Here is a 12,762-nt window from a genome sequence, read left to right as displayed (position 1 = left end):
AATGGCTATGTTGCTTCGGCAAATGTGTTTTTATTTCACTATTGCTTTTGTAAACACTATCGGTTAGATTTAGTGTAGGTGATGCATTACATCCAAAATGCAATAGAGCATAAACCTTTAAGCACCACTCAACGGATATCACCTTTTCAAGGAAAACTGAACATGGTTTTAGCACCACTCACTGGACATTTCACTTTGAAAATGCCGTGAAACGTGCAAAACGAAACGCAATAATACAACTTCTCCACAGGCACGTTTTTCCAATGCACCTGGCTTTTAATTGAAGGTTATAGCTTGTTATATCTGTTTACTCCTTATACCCTCCCTGTTGGCTAAAGAAAGCAAAGAAATAATAAAAAATGTTGGTGGCGATTCTCTCCATGCTTATCTATTAGATCTTTTCAGCCGTGTTCTTAATTGCTGCTCAGTTAATTAATCTCACACTTGGCTGCAGTAATAACTTGACTCGTTAGACCTTTCTAAATGTTTTTTAACGCACAGACACAGACTGGCGAGTGTATGGAAGATGGTCATGTGAGCAATTAATTCACGGACTCCACCCCCTAGACTGTTGATTAAAATAGAAACAACTGCTTGATTGGGACACATGGGCGTCTAGGTCATTGGCGATCACACAATCATGCACTCAAGTGTTTCACTTACGGCAAATTGACTCACAGATTGTGACAGAAGGTATTAGTAATGGAAGTTCATTTCTGGGCAATTATGCTGGAGAAGGTTGATAGAACGGTTGACATCCAATTCTAGGGTGCCCCATATGGCCAGGGGTTTAGATGTCTCCGAACAATTAAATAAACGCCTTGATACATTGACGGAATAGTGTGAATGTTTTTAGAATTGTGCATGCAAGGAAGGGCCTCTTGGAAATCTCTGGATATAAATCAGTACACAGTGCAACTGTACTGTGATTGCTACCGTTCCGGGACGTTTATGCCACAACAATCCATCTCCACAGTACTTGCTGGCCAACCTGGGTCAGTTGCAATACTTCTTGCCCGCTTCAAATCATTAACCTAGACTTAATGGGAGTCACTTGCAGTTCCTGGCCTCATGAAAGGAGTGGTGCAATTTATTTTTATTAAATACCTTACACACAGTGCCACATGCACTCCATATTCTACAGAGATTGACTTCACTTAATAACTATTTGGACTGGATCAACTAGAAGGTGAACAATAGATGACAGAGTTTTTATTTTAGAGAGAACTGTACTTTTAACCCTGAAAGCAGGTGTTTAAACATCATAATATTTGCATACACAGTAAGTAAATCAGGTGGAAGAGAGGTAGGCCAAAGCTAAGAGGTATATCTCCAGAGGCTGATTACGGCACAGATGCACCGATGAAGGGCCTGGGGAGTCTCAGTCTGCTTGCCCACCTAGAACTGTACTGTCAGGGGCTGACTAATGTATTATTCACCCTTCATTGATGTGTAACTAAAGCCAGTGGCTGGGGAGCCTAGGCCACCAATACCCCCCACAGACGGTAAATCCCCGACAGGCTACTGAGCTCCATTGATTTATGGGTCTCAGTAGACGGCCTGTTGAGAAGGCTGATGGAGGGAGAGAAGGGATGGAGGGAGGTCTGAGTTAGACATGAGACGGGTCTCCTTTTGTATTCCAATATATGTTTTTACTATGGGGTTATGTAAAATTGAAAACACTTTTAGGTTAAATGTCCCATATCGAGTTATAAAATGACTTGTACTGTGAGTTTATCCACACTTCCCGCTCATAATCTAAATAATGATCTAATATATAAATCCGAATGTGGGTGTATCTGGAGACACTGCATTTTAACAACACAGCAATCATGTGAAGACAGCAGTGTTGATGGAGGAACTAAGGGAAATGGTCACAATAGATAACAGAGTTGAATAAACAGGAACGGTGTACAAGAGATGGGAAATGCACGGCTGCTGCTGGGTGTCCGTTTGTAGTGCAGGTGACATGGAAGGTTATAGCAATCTAGAGTCAATCATTGACTTGTAAATCAAACACAGTGGCTTTAACAGCGTCTACACTGAACCAATAAAGTCCTTTAATAAGACTCTGTATTGTGGTGCAAATGTACAGGCACTGGTGTGTTGGAGTGATGTGAAGTGCCTGGGAAACACAGAAGGCAAAGGTGGCACAAAGACGACGACTGGGAAAATAATTTTATGCCAGGACGCCCTTCAATTTGGGAAGTACAGGTGCTAAGAGATGCAATTGACAGGTATTGAGATAATGAGAAGTCTGGGAATTTTCTGCTGTTGTTCTCTTTCACTCACTTGAACACACACACACATAGATCCATTAAATCCAGTACACACACAAAAACAGACATGCCGTCACGAAGACTTGGTGGCCTCAACTCTAATTACAGACCTGGTAACCACACCTTGACTGCCTGGAACCTACGCGTGAACTTCTGTATTTCAGGTATGTTATATCTCTTGGTGGTCTCAAAGCAGGATTTGTTCGACATGGGAGCTCATCAGAAGAACCACAGGGTGTGTACTGAACCTCGGGCATAGATTACTCATAGGAACAAGTCAGCTGGACTGGATTTCCACCACTGGGGGACTGACCATATGTACTGGTGACAACCCTGTATTTACATTTTCCTCAGAAGAGTCATGCATGAATGGACATGTTTCCCTGAGTCTGAACTTGACAACCTGAGGAAAGGCGAGTATAATATGCAAAAATATGATGCAAAGAACAGAGTGATAAAATAAACATATTACACATCCTTTGATAATAGACATGTATGGAGTCTTCTGATGGCTGGAGTTTTGTGCGCATGAGATTTGGTTTCCAGAAATCTACTTTGGAAGGATATGTATTTTCTAACCATGTCTGCATTCCGGAACATTCAAACATTTAAACAAACAAAGTTGCTAGCTCTGTGACTGACCATCTGTCCAGGGTGGTGTCCAGCCTTTGGCCCGAGACACTGGGATAGGCTCCAGCGTCCCCACTCCCTTCACTGTACAAGTGGTTGGGAAAATGGATGGATGGATGGATGATTGGATGTTTCTAGTTGTTGCGGTGAGGTGACAGTTAGCGAACAAAGTACAACACATTAAATCATGGTTAATTTCCTGTTCTATCTATACTGAATCAATAAAAGTGGCAGAAACGCTTAAATTTAAAGAATAATCTCTAGATGTTACCCCCTTGATGTGCTTTAGTCGTAAGTGGCTTTGTCTTTATGACACTACTGCAGTGTCTTGATTAATTAACCAAGCACACGGCTGCACCCACTGTTGAACTCTATAGATTAGTCTTAAGTGCTTTGCTACGTAGCTAGCTCCTTCAGACCAAGCTGTCCCAAATTGAAGGAAAAATTTATGAATAAGTAAAAACATTGACAAACAGCTTGCTTAATTAGCGAAGGAAGAGGAATCTAGTCCCTTCACATTTCGATCGCCACATAGCATCAACAACCATCTCCTCTTGGCCTGCCATATTGACCGACGGCTGGCTAAATTGAATCGCTAATCATCTCCATCCTTTTAGGTCATTTCCCAGAGGACACAGCAGGGCAAAAGTGGCAACGAAGCTATTTCACCGTGGTGCATCTCACACCCATGATACAAATATGGCCCCTCAGTTCACCATCCCCATCTGGTCATGGGATATTTTAATTTGTTTCTAGTGCCAGCTCCATTTCACGTCAATATGCTTGCTTTCACACCCCATGAGACTTTGCTTCACGTCACCATGCTGATTCTGCTCCTGTTCTTAGTTAGAGACCTCTGCTTGACTCTGCTCCAAAACCATGTATGGGATGGTTTGGGGCTGATTTGTGCTCTTGCACCTTCATTATTTCAAATAAGATGTCAAGAGGGGGAACCTTCACTCAGATTGTCTTAAAAGCCATGGGCTAAGAGGTATCAAGAGACTAAACTTGTCAAATCTATCCCGCAAGAACTTGACTTACATTGCTTATAGAGATAGCACTTAGCTCCCATAAGATATTGTGACAGACTTAGAGTTGTAAGAACACACACACATAGTCACAAATCTTATCAATGACTGGTTACAACAAAGGTGGGTAAATAGGCCCTGTCCCCAAGCTTCTGGACCTGTTCTGGGATTCTGATATCACTGAAAGGGTGAGATAACAGATAGGGAAAATAATGCCACAATTAGAATTATCTCTCTGATAAGAAATGGCCACATAAGGTGCCCATGGGGAGCAGGGAAGAGGGAGGGCTGTAAAAAGATAGTGGGAAAGTGTAGCAAAAAAAGCGGCAGGGATGTGGAACAAGGGATGGTAAACAGAGTAGAGAAAGAGGTGCATTGTCTTTAGCCTCTCTGTCTGGATAAAGCCCACCTGTTGGAGGGAGAGGCCTATGAACTTCCCACACTTGTTCTCTGGGTTTTCACCAGGTTGTCATCCCTTTTACGATCAACACGCATCTAGATGGTGTTGGAGCTTTACAAATGAGTATACCAATGAAACGAGTGACAGTTTCAAGCCACCAACTGTTGCGACATAAGAGGTAACATCTGTCTGCTACACTGGAAACCCTTTTTTTTCTGCCTGCTAAGGGAGTTCATTTATTCTTTATGCAGACTATAACCTTTTTTTATTTTATTTTTTACTTTCCTGCTGTCAGGTGGACCTGATCTCGTGTGCATGCTCAAGGCTGTCTATGATTGATGCTCGCCGGCTTTTCAGATTCATTAAAAACCCTTCCTTTTCCTTTGCCCATCAAGAGTTTCTCAGACTAGCTCAGAATAAGAGAGTGATAGGTAGAAATACGGACAGAGAGAAAAGGCAGAAACAATGATCTCCTCTCAGGCAAATCTAGGCCGAGCAAGTCAAATTTAAGATGCAGAGATAGATCCATGGCAGCTGTCCAAGCCAGAAGATGAAAACTCTCTGCTCTCGCTGTCCTGATCTCTGCCTCAATTCCCACTGCATTCATAACCCCATCCGACCAGCTCCAGTGTATTTCCATTGTCTCTCCTCTCAGCACCTTTTCAGATGAACTGCTCGACCAATACTGTACCAAGTGCCTTTTGGAAACCGGACAATTCTATCAGTCTTTCTCTGTCCCTTTGTTCACCTATGTCCTCATCTATCCTGTTCAGGTTGAGGGCACTTTAATAACAGATAAACCACTCATTACGGCTCGCAAGTGACTTGGGGGTGCACGGCATACCTGATATCAAGGGGTTTTCAGTCCTCCTCCTTGTGATCGACTTTCCAGCTGAGTTTAGTGATGTAACAAACATGTATTTTTGCAATAACCCCCAAATTTTGATTATCTAGTTCAGGTGTGTAGTTAAGGTTTCAATCTAAGTTCTGCAGAAAGGTAGACCAGGAGCACGATTGCCTGTCTTATATCTAATGCCTCTAATGTTCTCTAGACTTGGGGCATGGCTGGAAAACGTCCATTTGGAGGTTATTACAGAAACATGTCATTTCATCTCGAGATGTGACTGGCACCCTTCATTCCGGTTCTAGCCTTTGCCATCTTCACAGGAAGTGGATGGGAAGATCGCCGGACAGATACTATCTTCTAACTCATTGTATCTTCTACCCTGTCATTCTTCTGTAAGTCTTAAAAAGCTGGTAATGAGAGGCTCTAGAAGGCTTGGCACATTTCTAAAGTCTGATCGATCAAGCCTGACAACAAGTCATAAATGAATCAGTGACAGAGATGCATTCAGAATCCCCGATTGGGTTAAAAAATGGTGACCCTGTCGAAACTGGATGTAGCAACAGAAAGTTGGAGAAGGGTACGGGGGATGATGGGAAATAAGAAATGATGCTTATACTTAAAGAAGCAAGGTCTCTATTAAAATGCATACAGCACTGTACAATATCTTAGAATTTTGTACTCAAACATGCATGGTAATTAAAAAAAAAAGTTATCAGTGAGATTGCAATCAAAGCCTTAAAGGAATTCACCAAATAAAAGTGTGGCACATGCATATATGTGGCACTTGCTTTGCATTTACATGAATCGTCTGATCCACTTCCAGCAAGCTAAATTTCAAAACACTCGAAGTACAGTTAAAACAGACAGAACAGACAGACTTGCAATGCCTTCAGGAATTTTTTTACGACATAACAAATACCTGCATTTGCACCTTGCCCAAGTGCCATTGCTCTCACCTCAAACACCAAATGGAGAGGAGACGAATATCATAAGCAGTAAATGAATTCCTGTCTAACACCAGTTCATTTTGTGTTTTCGGTTAAAACTATTTAACTTTGCACAAGCGTACCATGGTAAAAAAAAAAAATAGTTGGATCTCCTTGTTACACATTACATGCACTCACTATAATAATAACAATAAATTCTGCATTAATTACGTGCAACTAACACTAAACCAAAATCTCATCCTAACCCAAAACCTCAGATAGTAAATGCATATAGTTAATTAATATTACTCAGTACTTAAATGTATAATCACACTCTAACAAGGACACCGTTAAAAGCAAGTGTAACAAAATAGTTACAGCTGTTATAGCAGTAAAACTGTGACAAAATAACGACAAAGTTAAAGACTGACAAAGATTCTGAGCTTTTTGCAATATTTCAATAATACACAATGATTTTACAGTAAGATTATTTGTAGTAAATACTGTATTTTTTTCACATATTATTCATAACATTTATAACATTTCTAGCATTTTCATCTTCCTCATATATTCCCAAATGCAGAAATTAAACCAGTCAGAACTCATTTCTGTAGATATATGCATTAACAAAATGAATGGCTAAGACGAAAGTCTACAGATGTGTAATTGAACAGCATAGCTCAAAAGTGCAAATTTGAGTCTAGATTTAACAGAGAGGGTAAAGGGCCTGCGTGCTTCTGGGCCCCTGCCTGGGACTCTCTGTGTTTGATGTGGAGATTAGGAGCTTGTTTTAACCATCTAGAGGCCTGGGCTGATTGGTAGCGTGGAGTTTAGAAGCCATCATTAGCCCTAACGCCCCCCACCCTGTTACACCATGCCCGTATTGCTAATCAAAGCAGACATTTGCACCTAGCGTTAGCATTAGCCATTTCCTGTAGGGCTTCCAGCATCACACATCCCCCAACTGAACTAGCGTTCTCTCTTTTCGAGGAATTATTATCAAAGAGCTCTTCTGCTTTATCACTGGAGCAGGCCGGACTGGTTTGAAGCTCATAAACATTGTTCAGCAAACGATCAAAACACTGGAAGCTTTTCCAAACTCCTACTGGCCGACCGGCTTCCCTATAGAGTAACCACTATGGCATTCTTGTGAAAATGTGTCTAAATACATTTACTATTTCTGTGCACTGCTTCATTTGTGACACCTTGTGCACTGCATGCATACAGAGAGATGGAGTTGCCTTTGCTTTTGTCTGGTAGCTTGAAGTTGAAGCAAATTGTTCGAGTTTAAATAGCCACCATGTCACAAAATGTTGCTAATTTAAGATTTTGTACACGCACGGTTTTTGAGTGGGCATAAAACATATCTTATAACATTCATAGATGGTGCACGAATATGACAAATGTCTAAAGCATTAATAAAAGTAGTTTCTGAAAAGAAAAAAATTATCCGCTGTGTTTTTTTTTCTAATCAGATTGGCTCTGACTGTAAATTCACTGAACCAATGTACGCAAAAAGTCCAAAAACTTCCCTGGGGCTGATTCTAAGAGGGAGAACCATTCGAATGGAAAGAAAAATGTATTGTGCCTGTAATCGTGTGACTTTGTTTGGGTATTCTGCGCTGCCGCCCCCCTTTTTGCAATGGGCGTTTTGGTAGCAGCTATATTCCCTGCCAGCACCACCCATCTCGCTCATGACCAACCGAAGACAGAAACCAAGCTCCGATGTTTCTTTTTCTCTCAATCCCTCTTTCTTTCTGCCTCTCTTTTGCTCTCGATTCCTCTCTCTCATTCCGCTTCAGTAGCTGCAGACAGCACCGGAGGGATTTTGGCAGTGTTCGGGCCCAGACACATTCTCTCCTCACACTGTCGTGAGTGTCAAAGACCTATTTTTCTGTAAAGGCCTTTGCGTCAGCTGCCAGGATGGGCCTTTTGAGTGGACACTCCAAAAAGAGTGAATTCTACATTCCAGTCAGCGTCCCGTCCACTTCTTCATCAATTAACAGAGCACTTGGTTTAATATTGGCTTTCAGTGCAAGTTACTGTTCAATGCTGGGCTTATACTGCCATCAGTTTTTACAGCCAAAGCATTCCTGAAATCAAAAGGTTATCAGTGCTCACGTTCATAGGCTAGGGATATGAGCTTATGCTGACCACTACAGTAAGTCACTCCTGATTCTGCCTGGTTTTCATAGCATTTTCAAAGTCTGAAACTTCTTTGAGATCCTTACGAGAGTCTGAAACGAAGCCAGCGGACATCTGTTCACCCATCCTCTGTTTAACATGTGACCTTTCAATGGCTCTCACTCAAGACTTATACAATAACAATCAATTCTTTTATAAATAGAATATCTATGAAAATGAATGAATAAGCAAGTAAATATACCACACCAAAGAACTTAATTGAAGGCCGCACACCAAGCTGAAGCACCCAAGAGCTGTGGCACATGCATCAAATGCAGGCCCACCATCAGAAACACACGAAACGCGACCCACCCAATAATCAGAGTGGGGTTTTCTTAAACTTTTACATTTGGGCCCCTCCAATTTTGACTATTTGGTTACATTTATGGATGCCGCAGACAGACTAGATTAAAAAAAAAAAAAAAAAAGTATATATATATATATATATATATATATATATATATATATATATATATATATATATATATATATATATATATATATATTTTTTTTTTTTTTTTTTTTTTTTTCATGTTTTTGATCAATTTATAGATAGGCCTATTTATTTATTCAGTTAGCGCTGAACACAGTTTAGCAACGATGTGTATTAGCCTACTTTGATAGTTTACTGGACTGAACTGTGCTCATGCTTAGTTGAAAACGGCTTTTATGTAATGGAATAAGCTGAGAAAAGAGCCACTCAAAGGGGTGTGTGAATGGTGTGAAGAAGAGATCAATGTTTTGACCTCTTTTTAAACCTTTTGACCGTAGATTGTAAAGATCGATCGCATCGAGTGTTGCGCTCAACAGCTGTCATAATAATACTTATAATAAATTATTATTATTATTATTATTATTATTATTGTTGTTGTTGTTGGTGTTTTTATAACTAATAATAATAATAATTATTATTATTATTATTATTATTATTGTTTTTATTATTATTATTATTACTTTCTAGCATATTTACAACCTGTTAAACTAACAGCAGCGGGGGGGGGGGGGGGGGATAATAATAATATAATAATACCGATGTGTCCTATAAATTGTCGTTGACGCATTACCTGTCAAAAAGTTTTTTAATAAAAAACAAAATTGTAGCATATAAAAATGTTTATCGATTTTTCATGTGAATTAGGCTACAGTTCATGAGATGAGTTACTATTTCTATAACGTTTTTCATCCAGCTCCATGTTAAACGGGCCTGTCCTGCGCGTTGATAAATGGCTCTTAAAACTGCAAACATTGCATTTAGCGTCTCAGTCAGTGCAAAATGGCAAAATAATTGAAATAAAATCGACACACCCTGGCTTATAACAGGTCAGCTTCCCAAAACCTCACGTGTGACAGTGAATTAAACCTTTTTCTAAAAATACAAATAGATGTCTTGCTTGCGCTGCGCGTTCAGGCCTTTCTTCGGCTCTTCTGCAGTGAACGCGCCCTGTAATTATTCTCTTGTTTCTCATTTTAATGCTGTTTGCCCCCCAAAATGAGTCTGTTATTTCCTCAGTAAAAGCTATGTCTGCGTTCACTTCGTTTACTTTTGAATAACCACTTCAATGGGACATGAAGAGGGCAGAGACGCACCGAAAAGGCAGAAACTGTTCCTACAGGCGCAGGCTACTGTAAATACAGTGTACGCGAGGAAAAGATAAACAAGAGTAATGTCAGTATTTTAGCACGTTGATTCATGACGTCAAATGGTCTATATTCCTACACTGTTCTCGTGTAATACAGCGGAGGCCAGTTTTAGATATGCCTTCAATTACTGCACTTACATCAGAATAAGTTTACAGGATAAAATATGTTTATAACACGTACGCATATGCTAAATAATAAGTGCAGTAGGGTAAAGGAATTAAAACCAGGCCTTTGGCTAATTGGTCAAGAAGAGAGAGAGAGAGACCCTACTAAAAACGATTGAGTTCAGATTCAAACAGAGACTGACTAATATGATGGACAGGCTACAGCAGAAATCAGAAATGCATTGCAAATCACATTTGAATGCATGTTGGACAGCTTTGATCCTCTTTTTTCTTCTTCTTCAGTGGGCTCTCATAGGGGGAAATCTCCAGGGACCAAGAATATGACATGAATGTTGTCAGCGAAAACACTTGGTAGAAATTAAATCCGAATGCTCTTAAGAAAATAGTAAAGTATAAACGGACATAGATGGGTTGTGCTCTTAGCTCTAAAAATAAATAATAAATAAATAAAGACTAAATCACTCGCTGATATTCGTTGTTATCACGTAGCATATAACGCTTGCAATGTTCAATTATAATTTTCATTAACAATTTTAATTGTGATACCTTATTATGCTACTATTAACAATCTGCTTAATTTTCGAGATAAACAAATTGAACTATCTATCAGACAATATAGGCTAGTAATCGAGGCCCGTGTGTGCCTTTCATATAAACATTCACTTCTCTCTCTCTCTCTCTCTGATAAGTTATCGGACAAGACTATAAATCACTGAGCGCAGTTTATTTAAACAACTTTTAAAACGTTGATATAGAAGTTATATAGAAATACACACCAATGTTTTGCAGTGGGAAAAAAGTGATAGCCTAAATAAATAAATGTAACTAAACCGTATGAACAAACAATGATCCATCCACTTCACTCATTAAAACATTCATAAAATAAGGCAATGCATCCTCTAATTTGGTACAATAAAGGGTGTAGGTAGAAATAATCCAACATTGAGCGGTAAAATGCAAGACAAACTTTTTATCTTAAAATAATAATAATAAAAATAACGTGGCTATATAAATACGAGTTTTATTAAATAAGTGCATTTTTAAAGCATTTCACTAGACTCACAATAGACGGTATAATAATAATAAAGTGTTGTCGATTTCATGCTTGTCGCCAAATGTATGGTTAAAAATACCAATAAAGAAATAAATAAACCGAGGTTGTTGTTCTCCGTGAAAACCTATTAAGAGCCCACTCGTTTTCATCTGTATTGGTGTCAGAAGGTCCTCCAGTCAAATGGAGGTCCAGACTTTGAAGAATTAATTGAATCAAAAGCCAACTAAACTACCGATCTGGGTCATTATGAAATAATTAATCATACTTGTGATTTAAAAAAGAACACGTAGGCTACACAGTAAGGGTCATAATTGACTCACAACATGAAAGCAACCTAATAAAATGTCAATTTTGGTCAATTTTTGGGCTGCCCAAACGTTATATTGGATCAGAAAAAAAAGTAAAATAAAAAAATAAAATAAAAAATAAAAATGTTGAAACCATGTTTCTTTTGAAGGAGCCTGGATTTGCGTCTTGACTGACAGAGAGACTGTTGGAGTGGGACTCCCTGTGGAGACATTTCCTTTACGAGAGACACAAACGATTGTCTTGGTGAAAGAAAATAAACAGCAGTTAGGAGGGAGAAGTTCTGCAGTGGAAGTGCATGTGTATTAGTGTCATTCAATGACCAGATCAATTCCGACCTTTTTTTTTTTTTTTTTTTTTTGAAGAAGTATCGGACCTGGCGCGTGTTTCCGCGTTTAATTAAAATGCTAGAATAACACTAAAACCTTAAACCCCTGTTATTATGAACGGTGTCCGAAGCGCAACTCTTCTAGACGCGCATCAATAGTATCGACCCGCGACTCGCCTCCCAGACTCGCGCGCGAGTTGATAAGCAATATGAGAAAATAAATAAATAAATAAAAATAGTCATTTTTACCTTCAACAGCCGAGGACAGGGGCAGCAAAAAGCCGCATAAAAACAGCAAATAATCCATTGTCATAAACCAAAGACTTCGGACATGAAAGTGGAAATCCAGGGGGAGATTGTAAATCCTTCAGACCCTCGCTCCAGCTCCAGAGACCCTTTTCTCCAAATTCAGCTGTCTTCTCCTGAGCTCTGTTTCCATAAACTGCGATATCAGCAGTGTTTATGTAATCCAATGTGCAATTTGTGTTAAAGGAGCGCAGAAAGAGCTTTAAAACTCATCCACCGGATAAATGCCCCTTCCAGCTTATTTTTCATCAGTGGAGAGACTGTGTGTCCGTTTATAGATGATGCACAGTGAAATCCCTATACAAATGTTTAAATGTCCATTCCTCCTCAAATAACATTCTGCTGTAGTCCAATAATAAATCGCGTCCCGTGAAAAAAATAAAAATATCACCTTATTTTACGCGTAAAATCCCTGAGCGCGTGTCACCTTCTGAGCGCTGACCGTTCCTGCTCCTCTGCCTTTCCATGTGCAGCGGAATGAAGATCGGCTGCTCTGAAATCAAGGAAAGAGTCAAAGAGAACGAGAGAGAAAAGGCGGTGGGGGGAGGAGTTTATGCTCAGAATCAGCTGTCAGTCATTCTGCTGGCTCCGCCCCCTGGATGATCTGGCGCTGTTGGCAGGGTGAGAGCGCCGCTCCGCGGGTCTAACAGTTCGCATGTCTTCAGATTCTCGTGGAAACCAACGAATCTAGTGTATACGTTGTTTTGG

At 39.8% G+C, this 12,762-nt stretch overlaps 1 protein-coding gene across 6 annotated transcripts in view; it reads right to left on the bottom strand.

Annotated features, from left to right (window-relative positions):
* The window catches only part of LOC113049604 (ephrin type-B receptor 3-like), a 48,322-nt gene extending 35,762 nt beyond the window's left edge, over positions 1–12,560 (bottom strand). For 3 of the 6 annotated variants that reach the window (XM_026212092.1, XM_026212088.1, XM_026212093.1), the window contains exon 1: positions 11,998–12,560. In XM_026212092.1, coding sequence (XP_026067877.1) covers positions 11,998–12,061 — 64 coding nt within the window. In that variant the 5' untranslated portion in view covers positions 12,062–12,560. The remainder of the gene's footprint in view (positions 1–11,997) is intronic. The other 3 variants (XM_026212087.1, XM_026212090.1, XM_026212091.1) reach the window with 1 other exon arrangement.
* Positions 12,561–12,762: the final 202 nt, after the last annotated feature.

This window comes from Carassius auratus, chromosome 30, assembly GCF_003368295.1.
Source record: "Carassius auratus strain Wakin chromosome 30, ASM336829v1, whole genome shotgun sequence".
In the NCBI taxonomy this organism is placed as follows: domain Eukaryota; kingdom Metazoa; phylum Chordata; class Actinopteri; order Cypriniformes; family Cyprinidae; genus Carassius; species Carassius auratus.
This window is presented reverse-complemented; position numbering and strand designations above follow the sequence as displayed.